General features: G+C 34.5%; 2 protein-coding genes across 2 annotated transcripts; both read right to left on the bottom strand.

Moving 5' to 3' along the window:
* Positions 1-8,803: 8,803 nt before the first annotated feature.
* LOC116143013 lies at positions 8,804-10,888 on the bottom strand. The gene is made up of 4 exons (XM_031428430.1): positions 10,766-10,888; positions 9,951-10,152; positions 9,159-9,210; positions 8,804-9,071 (listed from the first exon to the last, which is right to left on the bottom strand). Exons 1-4 carry the CDS (start codon positions 10,886-10,888, stop codon positions 8,804-8,806), a joined length of 645 nt encoding a protein of 214 aa, XP_031284290.1.
* A 1,562-nt stretch (positions 10,889-12,450) lies between these two features.
* On the bottom strand, positions 12,451-14,098 carry LOC116143014 (monooxygenase 2-like). Its single transcript, XM_031428431.1, has 5 exons — positions 13,881-14,098; positions 13,730-13,798; positions 13,426-13,603; positions 13,117-13,345; positions 12,451-13,016 (listed from the first exon to the last, which is right to left on the bottom strand). The coding sequence occupies exons 1-5, from the start codon at positions 14,096-14,098 to the stop codon at positions 12,451-12,453; spliced, it is 1,260 nt and encodes a 419-aa protein (XP_031284291.1).
* Positions 14,099-15,696: the final 1,598 nt, after the last annotated feature.

Here is a 15,696-nt window from a genome sequence, read left to right on the forward strand (position 1 = left end):
AAGGTGGTGGCCGGAATCTAGCATTGTGGGTGGGTGGGAGTGTTTTTGTCATTTTACAAAAATTTTATATATTGGGGTGTTTAGTTAAATTAGCAAACATATAAGGTTTTTTTGTTAATTTTTAAATTTTACCTCATAATACTCACCATATTCAACTACCCAATATTATTCCCAAAATCTTATCCAAAATAACAAAACAAATGCACCAATTTTTATAATTTCTAAACACACTTATACTCTATTTTATATTTTTGTTTTAATATTTAACATTTAATCTTACATAAACCCTAACCCTAAATTTTCATAACCTAATCTTAAATTTTCATAATCGTTCAAACCTTTTGTTTTATTTTAAATATTTGTTTGTTTGATAAAAAGATAATACTAAAACTATGGAAAAAAAGGGGATAAATTTGAATCTGAAAAAAAGAAAATAAGTTGAAATCAGAGGACAAAAAAGTGTAAAGAAAAAACTTAATTAAGTTTGATTTGAGAAAAATGGTGTAAAACAAAAAAAATATATAATTAAGTTTGAAATTGGGAAAAATAAACCTAATTAACCTTAAAGGATCATTTTTTGTATTAAATAAGATTTAAAGTTTTTTTTTTTTTTTTTTTTTTTTTTTTTAATTATAGAAGGTGTATGCCAACAGCCCATCATTTTCCTAAGCTTGAGTTGGAAACTAGAGTCCCATCCTTATTATTAGGGAAGTGTTTTAAACCCCGCTATTTTCCTATTTAGCCCCATCTTCAAGCTTAAGTGAGGACATAATTGTCATAAAAAAAAATATTCATCTTCTTCCTCCATATTTTTACTTCATAGCTTTGTATATGCAATTATAAGATATCAAAAGTAAATTTAAATCAATTAAAATTAATATAAGACCAAATCAATTAATATCATTATTATAAAAATTATAGTTAATTTGTTTATGGAATTACAATTTTAAAACTCTTAATAATCAATTTTAAATCAATCTTGATAAAAGAGAAATCTTATTTTATTCCATTAAAAACAAAATACCCAATACTACAAACTCTCGTTGAAGAAATTTGTGATATCTAGATCTCAAAACTCTTACAATTAAATAATCAATTCTAAATCTCACCTTGATAGAAGAAAAATCTGGTTTCGTTTCCATTAAACAAAATAAAAGTATTAAAATTTTTATTAAGAAAATTTGTGATATTTGATTCGATGGAAATGAAACTAGTATTTTAAAAAAATATCCAGTATTACTTTGTTATTTTCTTTTACTTCTTTTTTTCTTCCACACTTCTCTAATTTATTAGTTAGTTTAATTAACTCAAATTTTTTAATTATTATTCTTACAATCTTCGAAGTAAAACATATATGAATGAATTTTCTATCTCTGAACATTACATTCCGAACAAAAAGCATAAAAAATATTGGAAGCATAGATAGAAGGGCTTTACAAAAACATTTTAGAGTGATAAATTGAGAAATGGGGTCTTAAAAGATAAAATGTGTGAATCAATAGCATCACTCTTTTAAAAGTATGATAATAATAAAAAAAAATAAAAAAAATAAAAGATAACAATTTTATCCTTCATTAAATGCAAGACGGGCTAATGATCATCATCCTTAAATAACTTCATACTACTTGCTAATTACCTTTATCCCAAATTAATGGGTCTAGCACGGCCGCTTCCAAGCCCAACCCAAGCTACGGTGTTGCTCTTGCCTGGTATTATGGCCCAATTTCATGGGCAAAAACCCACTAGGCTAAAACTTTATATAGCATGTTGTATTTATGGAAAATTAAATTTGAAACTTCACAAAATTGACATTGAAATATGTAATATTTATAATGTTTAGCTTTATAAATTTAGTTTGTAATATTACAAGGTTAATAATTTTAAAGTAAATAATAGTATGTTAATATCTCTAATTATTTGTTCAGTATACCTCATGAAGATGCAAAATTTGAAAGGAGAATTTGAAATAGTACTTCAGCACTTGCCACATAGAAATGTTGTAAAACACTTCAAACTCTCCATAAATCTGCCTTTTTTTTATTATTACTTTTGTAGGCGCTTGTTCCGAAAGGATTTCAACAATATATATTTTTTTTCTTATGACCGGGGTTTATTCTCCAAGATTCACTAAACACCCTACAAGCCCGATCTTTGGGTAATCCACCTAAATGACTAAAGTCTTATCATCCGATCATAAACCCAATGGTTATTTTAACAACAATAGATATTACACCAACCATAAACCTATTTTCTTATAGTGTCACTAGGGAAGGAAACACTAGGAATTGTCCCACAATTGAAATCCATAGCGCTAACAATCTTAGGACAAAGGAACCTATAGAAAATGGCATCTCTCAGGAATTTCATCCACCAATTTGAACCATTCTGTTGCACCCATCCTGATAAATACGAGCCTATGACAAGCCAAAACACACGCCACCTTCTGTCCTTAACATAACCATCAATGGCTTCAGCTATATCTGTTGTAACAAATCTTCCATTATTTTTTATTAATGAATTGGCAATGTGCCTGCCAAGTACCACGACATCTTCTATTGGAGAAGACACAGTCAAGAGAGAATCAGTCAAGAGAAGAAGTAGTCAATGATCTTTGTTTTAAATTTGTATTTGATCTTCTTTTGAATTTGTATCTGGTTTTTGAATCTCTGATCTCTTATCTTTTACACTTGCATACAAACCTATGATGTTGAATGAAAATACAAGCAGCCAAATTCCTTCTTCCTGCTCATTTTTGCTTCTATTATATGGTATCAGAGCATTCTTTCTCGTTGCTCAGTTCTACCAATTTTTATTTTTTGTTCATTTTCCAGTTTAAGCTTGTCATAACCAGCAAACAGACCAGCAAAAATTAGCACTTGTCCACAGCAACTTCAACTTGACCAGTTGTCCACAACAAGCCTCACCAACCCTTTAAAGCTCAATAATCTTTTATCTCCTTTTTTTTTTCTCTCTTTGTTTGTTTTATGTTCTCGTTACTGTGTTCAATGATCTTCGCTTTTTAGCTTCATTGTTTCTTCATCTCTATTTTTGTTCTTTCATGGTTGTATATCTATCATTGTCAATAGCAAGCCTCATCAACCCTTTCAAGCTCATTATTACTATTATTATTTTTGTTGTTGCTACTATCACCTCTCTAGCCATTACCAAAATGGCCACAAAAACCAATGACCCCAACAACATGTTAATTGATAATCCGAGAATTATACTGTTTTAATTAGGTTTTTTGTCCGGATTTTAGATACTTCTTAGTTCATTTATGCCTGAATTGCTATTTAATTTTATACATTTTGTGTTGCAGGCCAAAATGGACATTTTGAGCAAATAATGAGCGAATTTGAGTTTTTGGACCCATAAGTAAGCGGATCTCAGAATTTGGGAGAGTTCGGAAGTAGAGTGAAGCACTATGAAGCTTGTTCCCATGGGAGAGCATCGAAGATCAAAGATTCAAGCAAAGAAGCAAGAGGAGGGCAATTCTGTAATTTTAGAATTCTTCATGAAGGTTCACTGTGGTGAAGTCTATTCTTCGCCGAGGCGAAAACTATTAAGCACGAGATTCCATTGTACCTCATCGCCGCGGCGAAGTCTACGAATTTTAGTTTCTCCAAAACGCACAGTTTTATTTTAGGAAAGTTTTAAGTCTTTTGGGGCGAGCTATTTAAGAAGAACTTTACCATTTTGAGGGGGTTCGTCTAGTTTCGCTGTTTTTCATTGAGTTTTGAATAGATTTGACATTTAGAGAGAAGATTTGAGCTTGAATCTTTTGGATTCGTCAACTAGGGGAGATCTCTACTCTTTTCTCTGCATTTCAATATGTTGAATATTGTGTTTATTGTTTTTCTTCATGTTTGTGTTGATTTAGTTATGAACTAACCCATTTTGGGTTAGGGTTTTGATGTAACTTGGATTTCTATGGGTTAATCAATTGATTATTGTTATTTTGATATTCTATTGCATAGATTGTGTGGTTATTCCGTTTTTATTGATTTTATTTTATTTTATGTTGAGATTGAGAGATGAATCATATTAAGCTTGGGTAATCACCATTGTAGTATTGAATGCTAGATATAGATTTGAGAATCAATGAAATCAATCTAGGATTCCAGTAACTTAATGAACTTGGATCTATTATTCTTCAAATTGTTGGGTACGAAAGTTTAATAGGGAAAAGTAGGAATTCATAGCCTGAGAAGGTATGTTTGACAACTTAGAGAATTCGATTTACAATACGTGCATGTGAGTGTGAAAATAGCATAATCCGTAAAATTCATCCATAGAGTTCGAATGAAGTCAAAACCCTAACCTTTTGTTAAATTGATATTATTTTTGTCTTTAATTCTTGCCTTTATTAATTAGTTTTTAATACTTAGTAAGTTTTGTTTTAGTTTTAGTTTTAATCTCTCCCATTAATCCAAACAAATTTGGTTCCTCCAACTAGGAAAAACACTTAGGAAAATTAGTACTTAGCAATCAATCCTCGTGAGAACGATACTCACTCATCACTCTATTACTTTGTGCAACTAGTGCACTTGCTATCATTGTATGTTGTAGTAACAACACATCATTAATCACCATCAATATCTCTGCCCAAGCACCACTCAAACTCACTAGCACCAACAACTATATTTTGTGGGCACTCCAGTTTCACACCCTTTTTATCGGATATGATCTCTTTGGTTATATCGATGGATCGAAACCATGTCCAACCCCTACTATCACTACAAATGACACCACTATACCAAACCCAGCTCATACAATATGGATTCGACAAGATCAATTGATTCTCAATGTTCTTGTTGGATCTCTTTCTCCCACTATTATCTCGTTTATTGCTCGCGCCAAAACCTCCAAAGAAGCTTGGACAATCCTTGCTAACACCTATGCAAAGCCATCATGAGGACACATCAAACAGGTAAAGAACCATCTCAAGAAACTCTCTAAAGGTTCACAAAGTATCACTGACTTTCTTCAAATTGTGAAATCACGGGTTGATGAACTTTCATTCTTAGAGCACCACTTGATGAGGATGATCTCACAGAGAAGATCCTTGATGGCCTTGGTGATGATTACAAAGAACTTGTGCGTGTTATTCAAGCTTGAGACACCTCGATCACCTTTGATGAACTACATGAAAAACTTTTAAATTTTGAAGTATCTCTCCAAAATCAAAGTCAGAACCATTTTACTTCCCAACCTCAACAACAACATGGGTTGGCGTCCTCTAACTAACTCAGGCACCAAAAACCTCAATTGGCATCCACCACAGAATCTTGGAAACAGTAGTACGGACTGGCGCTCATCACCTTCAAACAGTAACCGCTCCCCCGCGTCCCCTTATGCCGGGCCAAACTCCTCACGAAGCGATTGACCTCCTTCATGCCCTTATCTTGGCTATTGCCAAATTTGTGGAATATAAGGACATACGGCTAAGAAATGTCCCTCCTTTCGCCTTATACCAATTTAGCCCTCCACCAATCCAAATGCACCAACAAACTCTCCGACCCCATGGCAGTCTCGGGCTCACTTCGCTGCAAACACCACCTCTCACACTCCACAATGGCTACTTGACAGTAGGGCTTCTCATCATGTCACTGTTGATCTAAACAATTTATCTCTTCATGTACCTTATTTCGATTCTGACGACATTATGATTGGTGATGGTTCGGGTCTTCCTATTACCCATACTAGTTCTACATCACTTACTACTTCTTCTCCTACATTTCATCTAGATAATGTCCTATGTGTACCAATCATGAAAAAGAATCTCATATCTATTTCAAACCTTTGCACATCTAATAATGTCTCTATGAAATTCTTACCCTCTTCTTTTCTTGTGAAGGACCTTTGCAAGGGGGCAATCCTTTTGAAGGGGTGTATGAATGGTCGGCTTTCTCTCCAATCTCCTCTCCATTATTCGCTTTCTCCAGTAATAAAACTACTTCATCTGAATGGCATTGTAGATTAGGTCATCTTGCATTTCCCATCTTAAAACATATTGTTTCTCATTATCAATTAGATATATCTTCCTCTATGTCATCTGATTTTGTTTGTAATGCTTGTCACTGCAATAAAAGTCATAAATTACCTTTTTTCACCTCCTCTCTTATTTCTTCTCAACCCCTTGAAATTATTTTCTCCAATGTATGGACCTTACCTGTTATTTCACATGATGACTTTAAATATTATGTCATCTTTGTTAATCACTTTAGTAAATATATCTGGTTTTATCCTCTTAAGCAAAAATCCAAAGTCAAAGATGTATTTATACGTTTTAAAGCCATTGTGGAAAAGTACTTTAAAAATGAAATTCAAACAATTTATTTTGATAGTGGTGGTGAATACATGGCTCTTGCTCCTTTCTTTGCGCATTTCTCATCTTACTACTCCGCTCCACACACCTAAACACAATGGCTATTCTGAAAGACGACATTGTCACATTGTTGAAACAAGTCTCACTCTACTCTCCCATGCATCACTTTCTTTAAACTTTTGGTCTCATGCTTTTGCCATTGCGGTTTACTTAATTAATCATATGCCCACTCCTACGTTATACTTTTCATCTCTCTATAAAACAATTTTTGGTTCTACGCCAAACTACTCGAAGCTTCACATTTTTGGTTGTCTGTGCTACCCTTGGCTTCGTCCTTATTCCACTCCCAAACTTAAAACTCGATCCAAACCTTGATCTTTCTTGGGTACTTTCTCACTCAAAGTGTCTATTTATGCTATCATCCTTCTACATCAAGAATGTTTGTCTCTCGTCATATCAAGTTTGTTGAGTCAGTCTTTCCTTTTCTAACTCTTTCCACTCCATCTCCTTATCCACAACCCGACATTATCTCCACTTGGATTCCTCCTAAGATAATAATTCCAACAGGTCCTGCTTCTTGAACACCATTCTCCACCTCATCTACAATTCCACCTTAAGGGCAGCTTTTGTGCGATGATCAATTAGCCTCTACCGTTACTACACCGTCGCTACCCACATCACCAATATTGTAAGAATCTCAATCCCCACCAACCACCTCTGAGCTTTCTACCGAACCTCAACCACACTGCCCTTACCAATTCCTCACAACCACCACCCATACACACTATGGTTACTAGAGCCAAAAACAATATCCGAAAACCAATCCAGAAACTTAACCTTTCCACTCACCTCAACCAAACCTGTGATGTTAAACCAAGCACCATGACTCAAGCACTCAAAGATCCAAAATAGCGTCAAGCTATGTCTGAAGAATATGATGCTCTTGTTCAAAATGGGACTTGGGAACTTGCACCTTTTATTTCTAGTCATAATATAGTTGGCTGCAAGTGGATTTTTCGCATTAAACGCAACTTTGATGGTTCTATTGACAGGCATAAAGCATGCTTAGTTGCAAAAAGCTTTCATCAACGTCTAAGAGCTGACTATTATGAGACATTTAGCCCTATGGTCAATTCACAACAGTTCGTATTGTTCTTAGCCATGCTGTTAGCCATGGGTGGTCTCTACGACAACTTGATGTCAACAATGTGTTCTTGCAAGGCCATCTCTCTGAAAATATTTACATCTCCTAACCTCCTGGTTTTGTTGACCCTAACTATCCCACTTATTTTCGCAAGCTTCGAAAAGCTATTTATGGACTTAAACAAGCCCCACGAGCATGGTACTACGAGCTTTGCAAATTTCTTATTGCTACAGGATTTCAAAACTCTCATGCTGACACCTTTCTTTTTGTTCTCAAAACTGGAGGCCATATTCTGTATTTTCTGGTTTATGTTGATGACATTATTGTTACTTGTGATAATGATGATCTGGTTCAACAATTTGTGCATTTACTTTCTCACCAATTTTCACTTAAGGATCTTGGAAAGCTATCTTATTTTCTTGGTATAGAGGTTATTCAAAATGCTAGTGGTATCTTGCTCTCTCAGAGACATTATATCATGGATCTTCTTGCTCAAACAAACATGATAGATGCTAAGCTGGTACTCACTCCCCTTCTTACCAGTCCTCTTATTACACTACAATCAGGTACCACACTCTCGAATCCTACAGAGTATAGAACTATTATTGGGAGCTTACAATATATACTAATCACACGACCAGATATAGTTTTGTTGTCAACAAACTGTCTTAGTTCATGCATAGACCAACTACCGAACATTGGATTCTTGTCAAATGCTTATTGTGTTATCTTTGCGATTCCTCTAATGATGACATTCAGTATTATCGTCATTCTCCACTTTTAGTACATGCCTTATCTGATGTTGATTGGGCTGGCAACAAAGATGATTTTTCTTCTACTAACGCTTATGTTGTTTATCTTGGGCAATGCTATCCAATATCCTAGAGTTCAGAGAAGCAAACGCATGGTTGCTAGATCCTCTACCAAGGATGAATATAGAGTTGTTGCTTCTACGACTGCTGAGCTCAATTGGGGTGTTCTCTCTGACTAAACTTGGTATTGTTATTCCTCATTGTCCTGTGATTTATTGTGATAATGTTGAGGCCACTCATCTGTGCTTGAATCCAGTTTTTCATTCACAAATGAAACATGTCACTATTGATTTCCATTTTATTCGTGATCAAGTTCAAAATGGCTCTTTACGTGTGGCTCATGTTTATAGTGCAAACCAGCTTGCGGATGCTCTTACCCAACCACTCCCCAGGTCTAGGTTTCTTTCTCTGTGCACCAAGATTGTCTCTTTAGTCGAGCTCCATCTTGAGGGGGCATATTAGAGAAGATGCAGTCAAGAGAGAATCAGTCAAAAAAAGAAGTAGTCAATGATCTTTGTTTTAAATTTGTATTTGATCTTCTTTTGAATTTGTATTTGGTTTTTGAATCTCTGATCTCTTATCTTTTACACTTGTATATAAACCTGTGATGTTGAATGAAAATACAAGCAGCCAAATTCCTTCTTCCTGCTCATTTTCTGCTTCTATTATATCTTCTAGAGCTGCAGCTCCACCTTGAGCTAGTTCAGGTGTCATGGTGTGCAAGGCATCACCTACCACTGTTATGTTTAATTTGTTTAGATGCCCTAACATTATGTTCCATGGGTACCTGAACATCAATGGAGCCCATGTCAATGTCGAAAGATTGGTTCACCGGACGATTTCTAAGTACAATGGAGGGAAGTTCTTGGCATACTTCTCAATTACTTCTCTTTGTATTAGTTCTGGATTTCCTGGCATGTATTCTCCTAAAATAAAAGAAGAATTTTACAAGATTGTATGATGAAATCATAATGAAAAAGTGTGAATATTACCTTTTTACGATAGACTTGTAATAGTAAATAGTGATTGGTATGCTTGTTGAAATTTGGGCTAAAACATAAATTTGATTGAAAATTAATTAGCGAAAAACTTGTAACATCAATGATGACCTGTAAAAAAGACACCAATACCTTTAAAGAATTGTAATTTAATCTAATCTTATACTATGTTTATCTTCATAGATAGTAGAAAATTGAAAATTTGCTAATGAATGAAGATTTTCCCAGTAAATTAAATCAGTGGAGAGAAAAACTAATGCCCATTACCTTTAGAAATAGATTTGAGTACAAGTGAAGAACCAATAGATCTCCTTATCACTGAGAGGAATAAATCCAGCCTTTATGCCCACGTCTAAATATTGCTAGAATTTGAGGCTAATCCCATGGCCCTTAAGGAACACACTCAAACCTCTCACCGCTAATCATCCTGCACTTACTGCTGCTCCAAGCCCTAACCATTGTGCCACCATTAAATGCACCCCATTACACCCTGTCAAAACCTGAACACCCCATAAATTAATAATACGATCTTATCAAACCAGTAAAGTGAGATGGTGAGACTGTCTCACATAAGTATTGCTAGTGACTCTAATGTGTAAATGATGAGGTTGCCAGTTTAATATAATGCTTTGAAATTAGTTTCTAGCTAATTGTATGGACCTAACTACTTCTTGTTAAATCAACTGATTTTACTGTAGTTTTGACAATGGTACCATCATCCAAATAAAGGATGGCAATGGAGGAACCTTCTTGTGTTTGTGTTTCAATGGCAGCAACATTGGAAGAGAAGCGAATAGAATCAATAGGTAGTTCATCGACCAACACTTTTAACAAGGTTTTCTGTTTTATTGTTCTGGGTTCACTTAAATCCTGATAAATTAGTTAAAAATAAAAAACAATGATCTTCATTGCACTTTGAGTTACAACTTACATGTCTCAACAATTAAGGGAGAAAAGAGAACAAAATAAAGCTAAGCGATCGTTAATGTAAACAAATTTACCTGTTGGCTGCAGTGAACGTGATTTCTTTCTTAGCTTCAGTTGCAAGATTGGTTATTATTGACCTAAATAATTATCATAATTAAGTATGTAGTTGAGAATACAATTTTGCAAGGAAACAATTAGGAAATCAAGTTACAATATCCCAATAATTGGGTTATAGTAAAATAGATTATTACTATAAAAAAACCAATTAATTTTACGAATAAAGATTATATTACGATACCTCTCCAATTATGATACTTAATCTTACTAATAAGAACAACATTAATATGGAAATATTTTTAATCTAAAGTCCTACACATTGAGACAATAAATATTATTCAATAAAAACAAATTATCATAAATCAAAGGAACATTAGAGAAAATAATTAGAAGAAATGCATCACCTCTTAGAAGGAGATTCACTTAAAGTTAACTTGTAGAAAACACCGAGAGCATCAAGGGAAAGCCAGTCGTTAGGCTAGAGGGTTAAGGCTGCTACGGCGACTCGAAGCTCCTTAGATCTTTCCAAAACCAAGGCCCGGATTCCTGCTCTCTTCAAGGCCACCGCCATGGCTAGCCCAGCTTTCCCTGCACCTACCACCACCACATCTTCCACCGCCATTTCTTGGATAAATAAATTTTAAAGGGTAGATTTCCAAGTTCCGAGGCCAAGTGTACTCATAGTTTTAAAATAAGTATCAAAATTATGCATTCGTTTTACATAAATACTTATTTTTTACTTTGAAATAGGCATAGTTTATTAAGAGTTAATGACATTTTGGTCCCTAAGGTTTGATGAAAGGATCAACTGTAGACGACTTTTTCCCACCCAAGGTTTGCCTTAATAAACTTTTCCATCCAAAAAGTTTCAAAATACCAATTTACTACCCAAAGTTTATATTCTAACCAATCGCCGGCCGATTCCGTCATCATTACAACCCACACCACCACTATTCTTTTCCTTAATTATCACTCATCAAAACCCTCAAACCTTGCTCCCATTAAACCAGTCAATCCCCGAAAATTGAGCGATTTATGGAACACACATCTGCCCCTCCCAAGTCAGATTTCGACCAAGTTTAACCACTGAAATCCAACTTGCTAACACTAAAAGACTCACCGGCATCCCCTCTTCAAAAGTCCCAAAAGCCTAGACCAATTTTTCTCTCCGTTCGCTATCAAATCAGAAAGTATATTATGGGTAGTAAACGAAATACAAACTTTGGGTGGAAATGGTCATTAAGGTAAACCTTGGGTGGGAAAAAGTCATCTACTCAAGAATCAATTAGGTCCAGTAAAATTAGAAAAGCCACTTCAATCCTTGTGAGACAAAACCGGTTACATTCTACTAAATGATGTAAGGGTATTTTTGTTCTATACAGATAACTTGTAAACTTTTTAATAATAATTCTTAAAATTCAACGGAAAAATACAAAAATTAAATTAAACAATCATCACTAGCCACAAAAAGGGGTGTAATCGAGTCGAGTCGAGTCGAGTCGAGTATCTGGTAAATCAAACTCGACTCAATTGTTGCAGTACCGAATTCGAGCCTGATTGAGCCTAACAAATCAAGTTTGAATTTGAACTCGGTACTTGAAGTTGGAAATCAAGTTCGAATTCAAGTTCGTATAATCGAGTTTTTTTCGAGTTTTAATCAAGTTTTAGTTGAGTTTTAATTAAGTTCGAGTTCAAACTCAATTTTGAGCTCATCTAACAGGAGTGGATTTTCAAATTTTCAAATTTTTAAATTACTATGACCCCTATTACTCTAAAAACTATTAGCTTAACCATTGAACTTAGAAATACTCGTGAACATATCGAGTCGAGTTCTACTATGATTGAACTCGACTCGATTGATTACTTGAATTCGAACTCGACTCGACTAATATCGAGTCGAGTTCGAGCCAATACCAAGTCGAGTTCGAGTAGCTCGCGAGCTACTTGACTCGATTTTCACCCCTAGCCACCCCTAAGCAACGAAAGAGTGTAAGGCTTGGGCTCTTCGGTTTGTAATTAGCCCAATTTCTTATTCACTTCATTTCAGCTCAGCCCAACCCCATTTAACACGTGTGCCACCAGCCCCTCGCTGTTGCTATAAATATTTTCTTATAAAACATTAAAGAAACTTATTTGATTTGATTGTTCTTCAAGAATCATCACACTTCACAACAATATGAAAGCTTAGTCTATTTTCTTTGAATTTCCCAATTCACTAGAGAAAGAAACTTTAGGCAGTTTCCCACAATCATAATCTGCAATCCTAATGATCTTGGTTATGAGAAACTTGTAAAAGATAGCTCTGAGGAATTTCATCCACCAATTTGACCCTGCTTGTTGAATCCACCCTGAAAAGTATGACCCAGCAACTATCCAAGACACACGCCATTTTCTTTCCTGAACATAACCATCTAAATCCTGAGCAATTGCCCCTAGAACAAGTCCTCCGTTTTTTATCAGTGAATTGCCAATGTGTTGACCCAGTACCACTGCATCTTCTAAAGCTACACAGCCACCTTGTGCAAGGTCAGGTGTCATGGGGTGCATTGCATCGCCGGCCACTGTGATGCTTCCCTTCCTTAAATAGCCAAACACAATGTCCCATGGATACCTGAACATCAATGGAGCCCATGTCAATGTTGAAAGATCGGAATGCCGGACCATATCTTTGTATATTTCAGGGAAATCCTTGGCATAATTCTCAAGTACTTCTCTTTGTAGCAATTCTGGATCTCTTTCCATCATTTCTCCTGAAAACAAAGAAAGACATGTCAAATGGGTATTTTTGTCACCTAATCCCAATCTGTAAATAGCAAGTGACGTACAAAATGAAACTGGAAGAATGCGAACCTTTGGGTGAAGATTTACAAGTGAGGAACCAATAAGCTTCCTTGTCATTGAGAGGAACAAATCCAGCCCTTATGCCTACATCTAGAAATTGTCTGACTTCTTCCTTCAAGCCATGGCCATCAGGAAACACAGCCAGTCCACGCACAGCTGATCTACCTGAATCGACTGGTGCTCCAAGTCCGAGCGAACGTGCCACGACGGAGTGTACCCCATCGCATCCTATCAGAATCTAATATCAAAGCGATAAATATTAATTAGGAACTAAAATTAAATCACATAATTAACAACGAAAAGATGGTAGTTAATTACCTTGGATTTGATTACAGTACCATCACTCAAATGTATGATAGGAATTGGAGAACCGTCCGGTGATTGTGTTTCAATGGCGTTAATATTGGAAGAGAAACGAATTGCGCCAATCGGCAACTCATCCGCCAACGCCTCTAATAAGGTTTTGCGATGAACTGGTCTTGGTCCTGCTCGAAAACTGTTTAAATAAGATAAGACGCCAATAGATTATTATTCTTTCTGAAACTTTCAGACATCAAAAAACCATTCTAAATCAAATATATTTAAAAAAAAAAATTATGTTCAAGAAACTAATTAAGCTCACCCGGTGGCTCCAGTTGCAGCATAGGAGAATGCTTGAGTAGCTCCAGTTCCAACATCGGTGACAAATCCCCTATATTATCACAATATAATTAATTGGTTTGATATATATAAATAAATAATTAACCAACAAAATTGTGTAGGGTTTAAGTTACGTCTTTAAAGGAGCATAAAGAGAAGAGAGCTTGTGAGCAACACCAAGAGCATCAAGAGCAAGCCATGCATTTGGCCCGAGGGTTAAGGCTGCACCAGTGGCTCGAAGGCCTTGAGATTTTTCTAAAATCAAGGCTCGAATTCCAAGTCTTTGCAGAGCCACCCCCGTGGCCAAACCTGCTATCCCTGCACCAACTATCACCACATCTTCCTCCACCATTTTCACCAATATCTCTCTCTTCTGTCTTTCTCAAAACTTTATTTATAGACAAACTATATGCAATTGTTGAAGAGTTTCTTCAGAGATTTTGATGTGAACAATGACTTTTCTATTCTTGGAGTTTTGGGGAAGGAGGAAGCAAAAATTGTTTAGTAAAGCCGTCATAGTGTCGGTGACGGTAGACAGTAAACGAACATGGTCACATGCTTGAGAAGAAGCCGACAGGATAGTGCTTGAGTATGAGATTTACTTTTATAAAGTTCTATTAATTGTTAATTTTATCCACACGCAACCAAACAATATTTGCTTCCCTCATAATCTTGAAGTTTACTCCGTTTAATATTACACGCCTCATTGTAGAAAGCGAGGGCATGGGCCTCTGCCATAAAGATAAACAAAAATCTACTAAATCCATACCTCCTATTCACTATTATTACTCTATTCTATTCTATTATTCTATTTTAAAAACTAAAAAATGATTTATTTCAATATTCTTATAATATAATTCTATTTTATTCAACTCTTAAAATACTAATAATTACTTTTTTCCATAAAGATAATCCAATTTAACTCAACTTTATTTTTTTTTTAAAAAAATTCTGGATTTGATCTGGTCAGTCACGCGAGAGTTGCATATGAAATTTTAATATTTCAATAATCTAATGTAAGCAATGACATCATGTGAGGACTTTTCTATACTTGGAAAAGAAGGATGTATGATTGAATAACAAATTCTTTATGAGGTTACTGAATAATAAAAAATTCCCATTAAATTTTAGATATTAAAATAAATGATTGAAGGGTATTATGATATATTTTTATTAATTTTAAGTAATATTTATTCCAACAACTCAATAAGATTTTTATTACTTTACTTAATAATTTGAGTTAAATTATTAAGTAAAAGAAAAGCCGCCATGATTGAGTCTGCGGAGAAGCGGAATCATTGACTGTTACAACATATTTGATATTTTATTAGAAGTTGACTTTTATAAGGTTATATTAGTTGTTGGTTAATATCATCCACATGCAACCAAACAATATTTGCTTCTTATTTTTATAATTAAAATTTTCGAAAGGGGTGAAAAAGAAATTTATTTTGGAGAGGATGGAAGGTGTTTTCGGAAAAATACTAATTTATATATAGCTTTGTAAGGAAATATTTATTGATTAAGAAAGAATGATACAAAGTATATTTGTAATTGTCTTATGTATTTATGGGTTATGGTCTTTATATATATATATATATATATATATGAACTAAATTTTATTTTTTCTTATAATGTGAGGGTTATGAAATTTGTATTAATAAATAAATGAGAACTTAAGATTACTATATTGATTTTATAATATTCTTTCTTAGCTTATTTGGAAATCTACTAAGTTTATAAAACTGAAAATTGTAGGACTCCATAAGATGTATAACCCTATTTTTAAGAAAAGGTTGACTAATTTTTTAAAAAAAATTAGTCACTTGTAGCCGGGTCAATCAATAGCTAGTTTCACCATTGTTTGAAATTATATATTGTATGAAATTCATGCAAATATTTTTTTTATTAAAATTATATATTGTGGGGTGTAATACTATGAGCATCTTT

This window comes from Pistacia vera, unplaced genomic scaffold (genome assembly GCF_008641045.1).
Source record: "Pistacia vera cultivar Batoury unplaced genomic scaffold, PisVer_v2 Contig423, whole genome shotgun sequence".
NCBI lineage: Eukaryota > Viridiplantae > Streptophyta > Magnoliopsida > Sapindales > Anacardiaceae > Pistacia > Pistacia vera.

What these genes read in the sequence shown, in the direction of transcription:
- LOC116143014 (XM_031428431.1), bottom strand. Translation starts at nt 14,098, where the DNA reads ATGGTGGAGGAAGATGTGGTGATAGTTGGTGCAGGGATAGCAGGTTTG. An exon ending in GTACTGTAATCAAATCCAAG is followed by an intron (nt 13,346 to 13,425) that starts GTAATTAACTAC and finishes CTTTGATATTAG; the next exon opens with ATTCTGATAGGATGCGATGG. An exon ending in TTGTAAATCTTCACCCAAAG is followed by an intron (nt 13,017 to 13,116) that starts GTTCGCATTCTT and finishes CTTTGTTTTCAG; the next exon opens with GAGAAATGATGGAAAGAGAT.
- LOC116143013 (XM_031428430.1), bottom strand. Translation starts at nt 10,888, where the DNA reads ATGGCGGTGGAAGATGTGGTGGTGGTAGGTGCAGGGAAAGCTGGGCTA. An exon ending in CTAAGGAGCTTCGAGTCGCC is followed by an intron (nt 10,153 to 10,765) that starts GTAGCAGCCTTA and finishes CTAATTTATCAG; the next exon opens with GATTTAAGTGAACCCAGAAC. An exon ending in CAAAGAGAAGTAATTGAGAA is followed by an intron (nt 9,072 to 9,158) that starts GTATGCCAAGAA and finishes ATTGATGTTCAG; the next exon opens with GTACCCATGGAACATAATGT.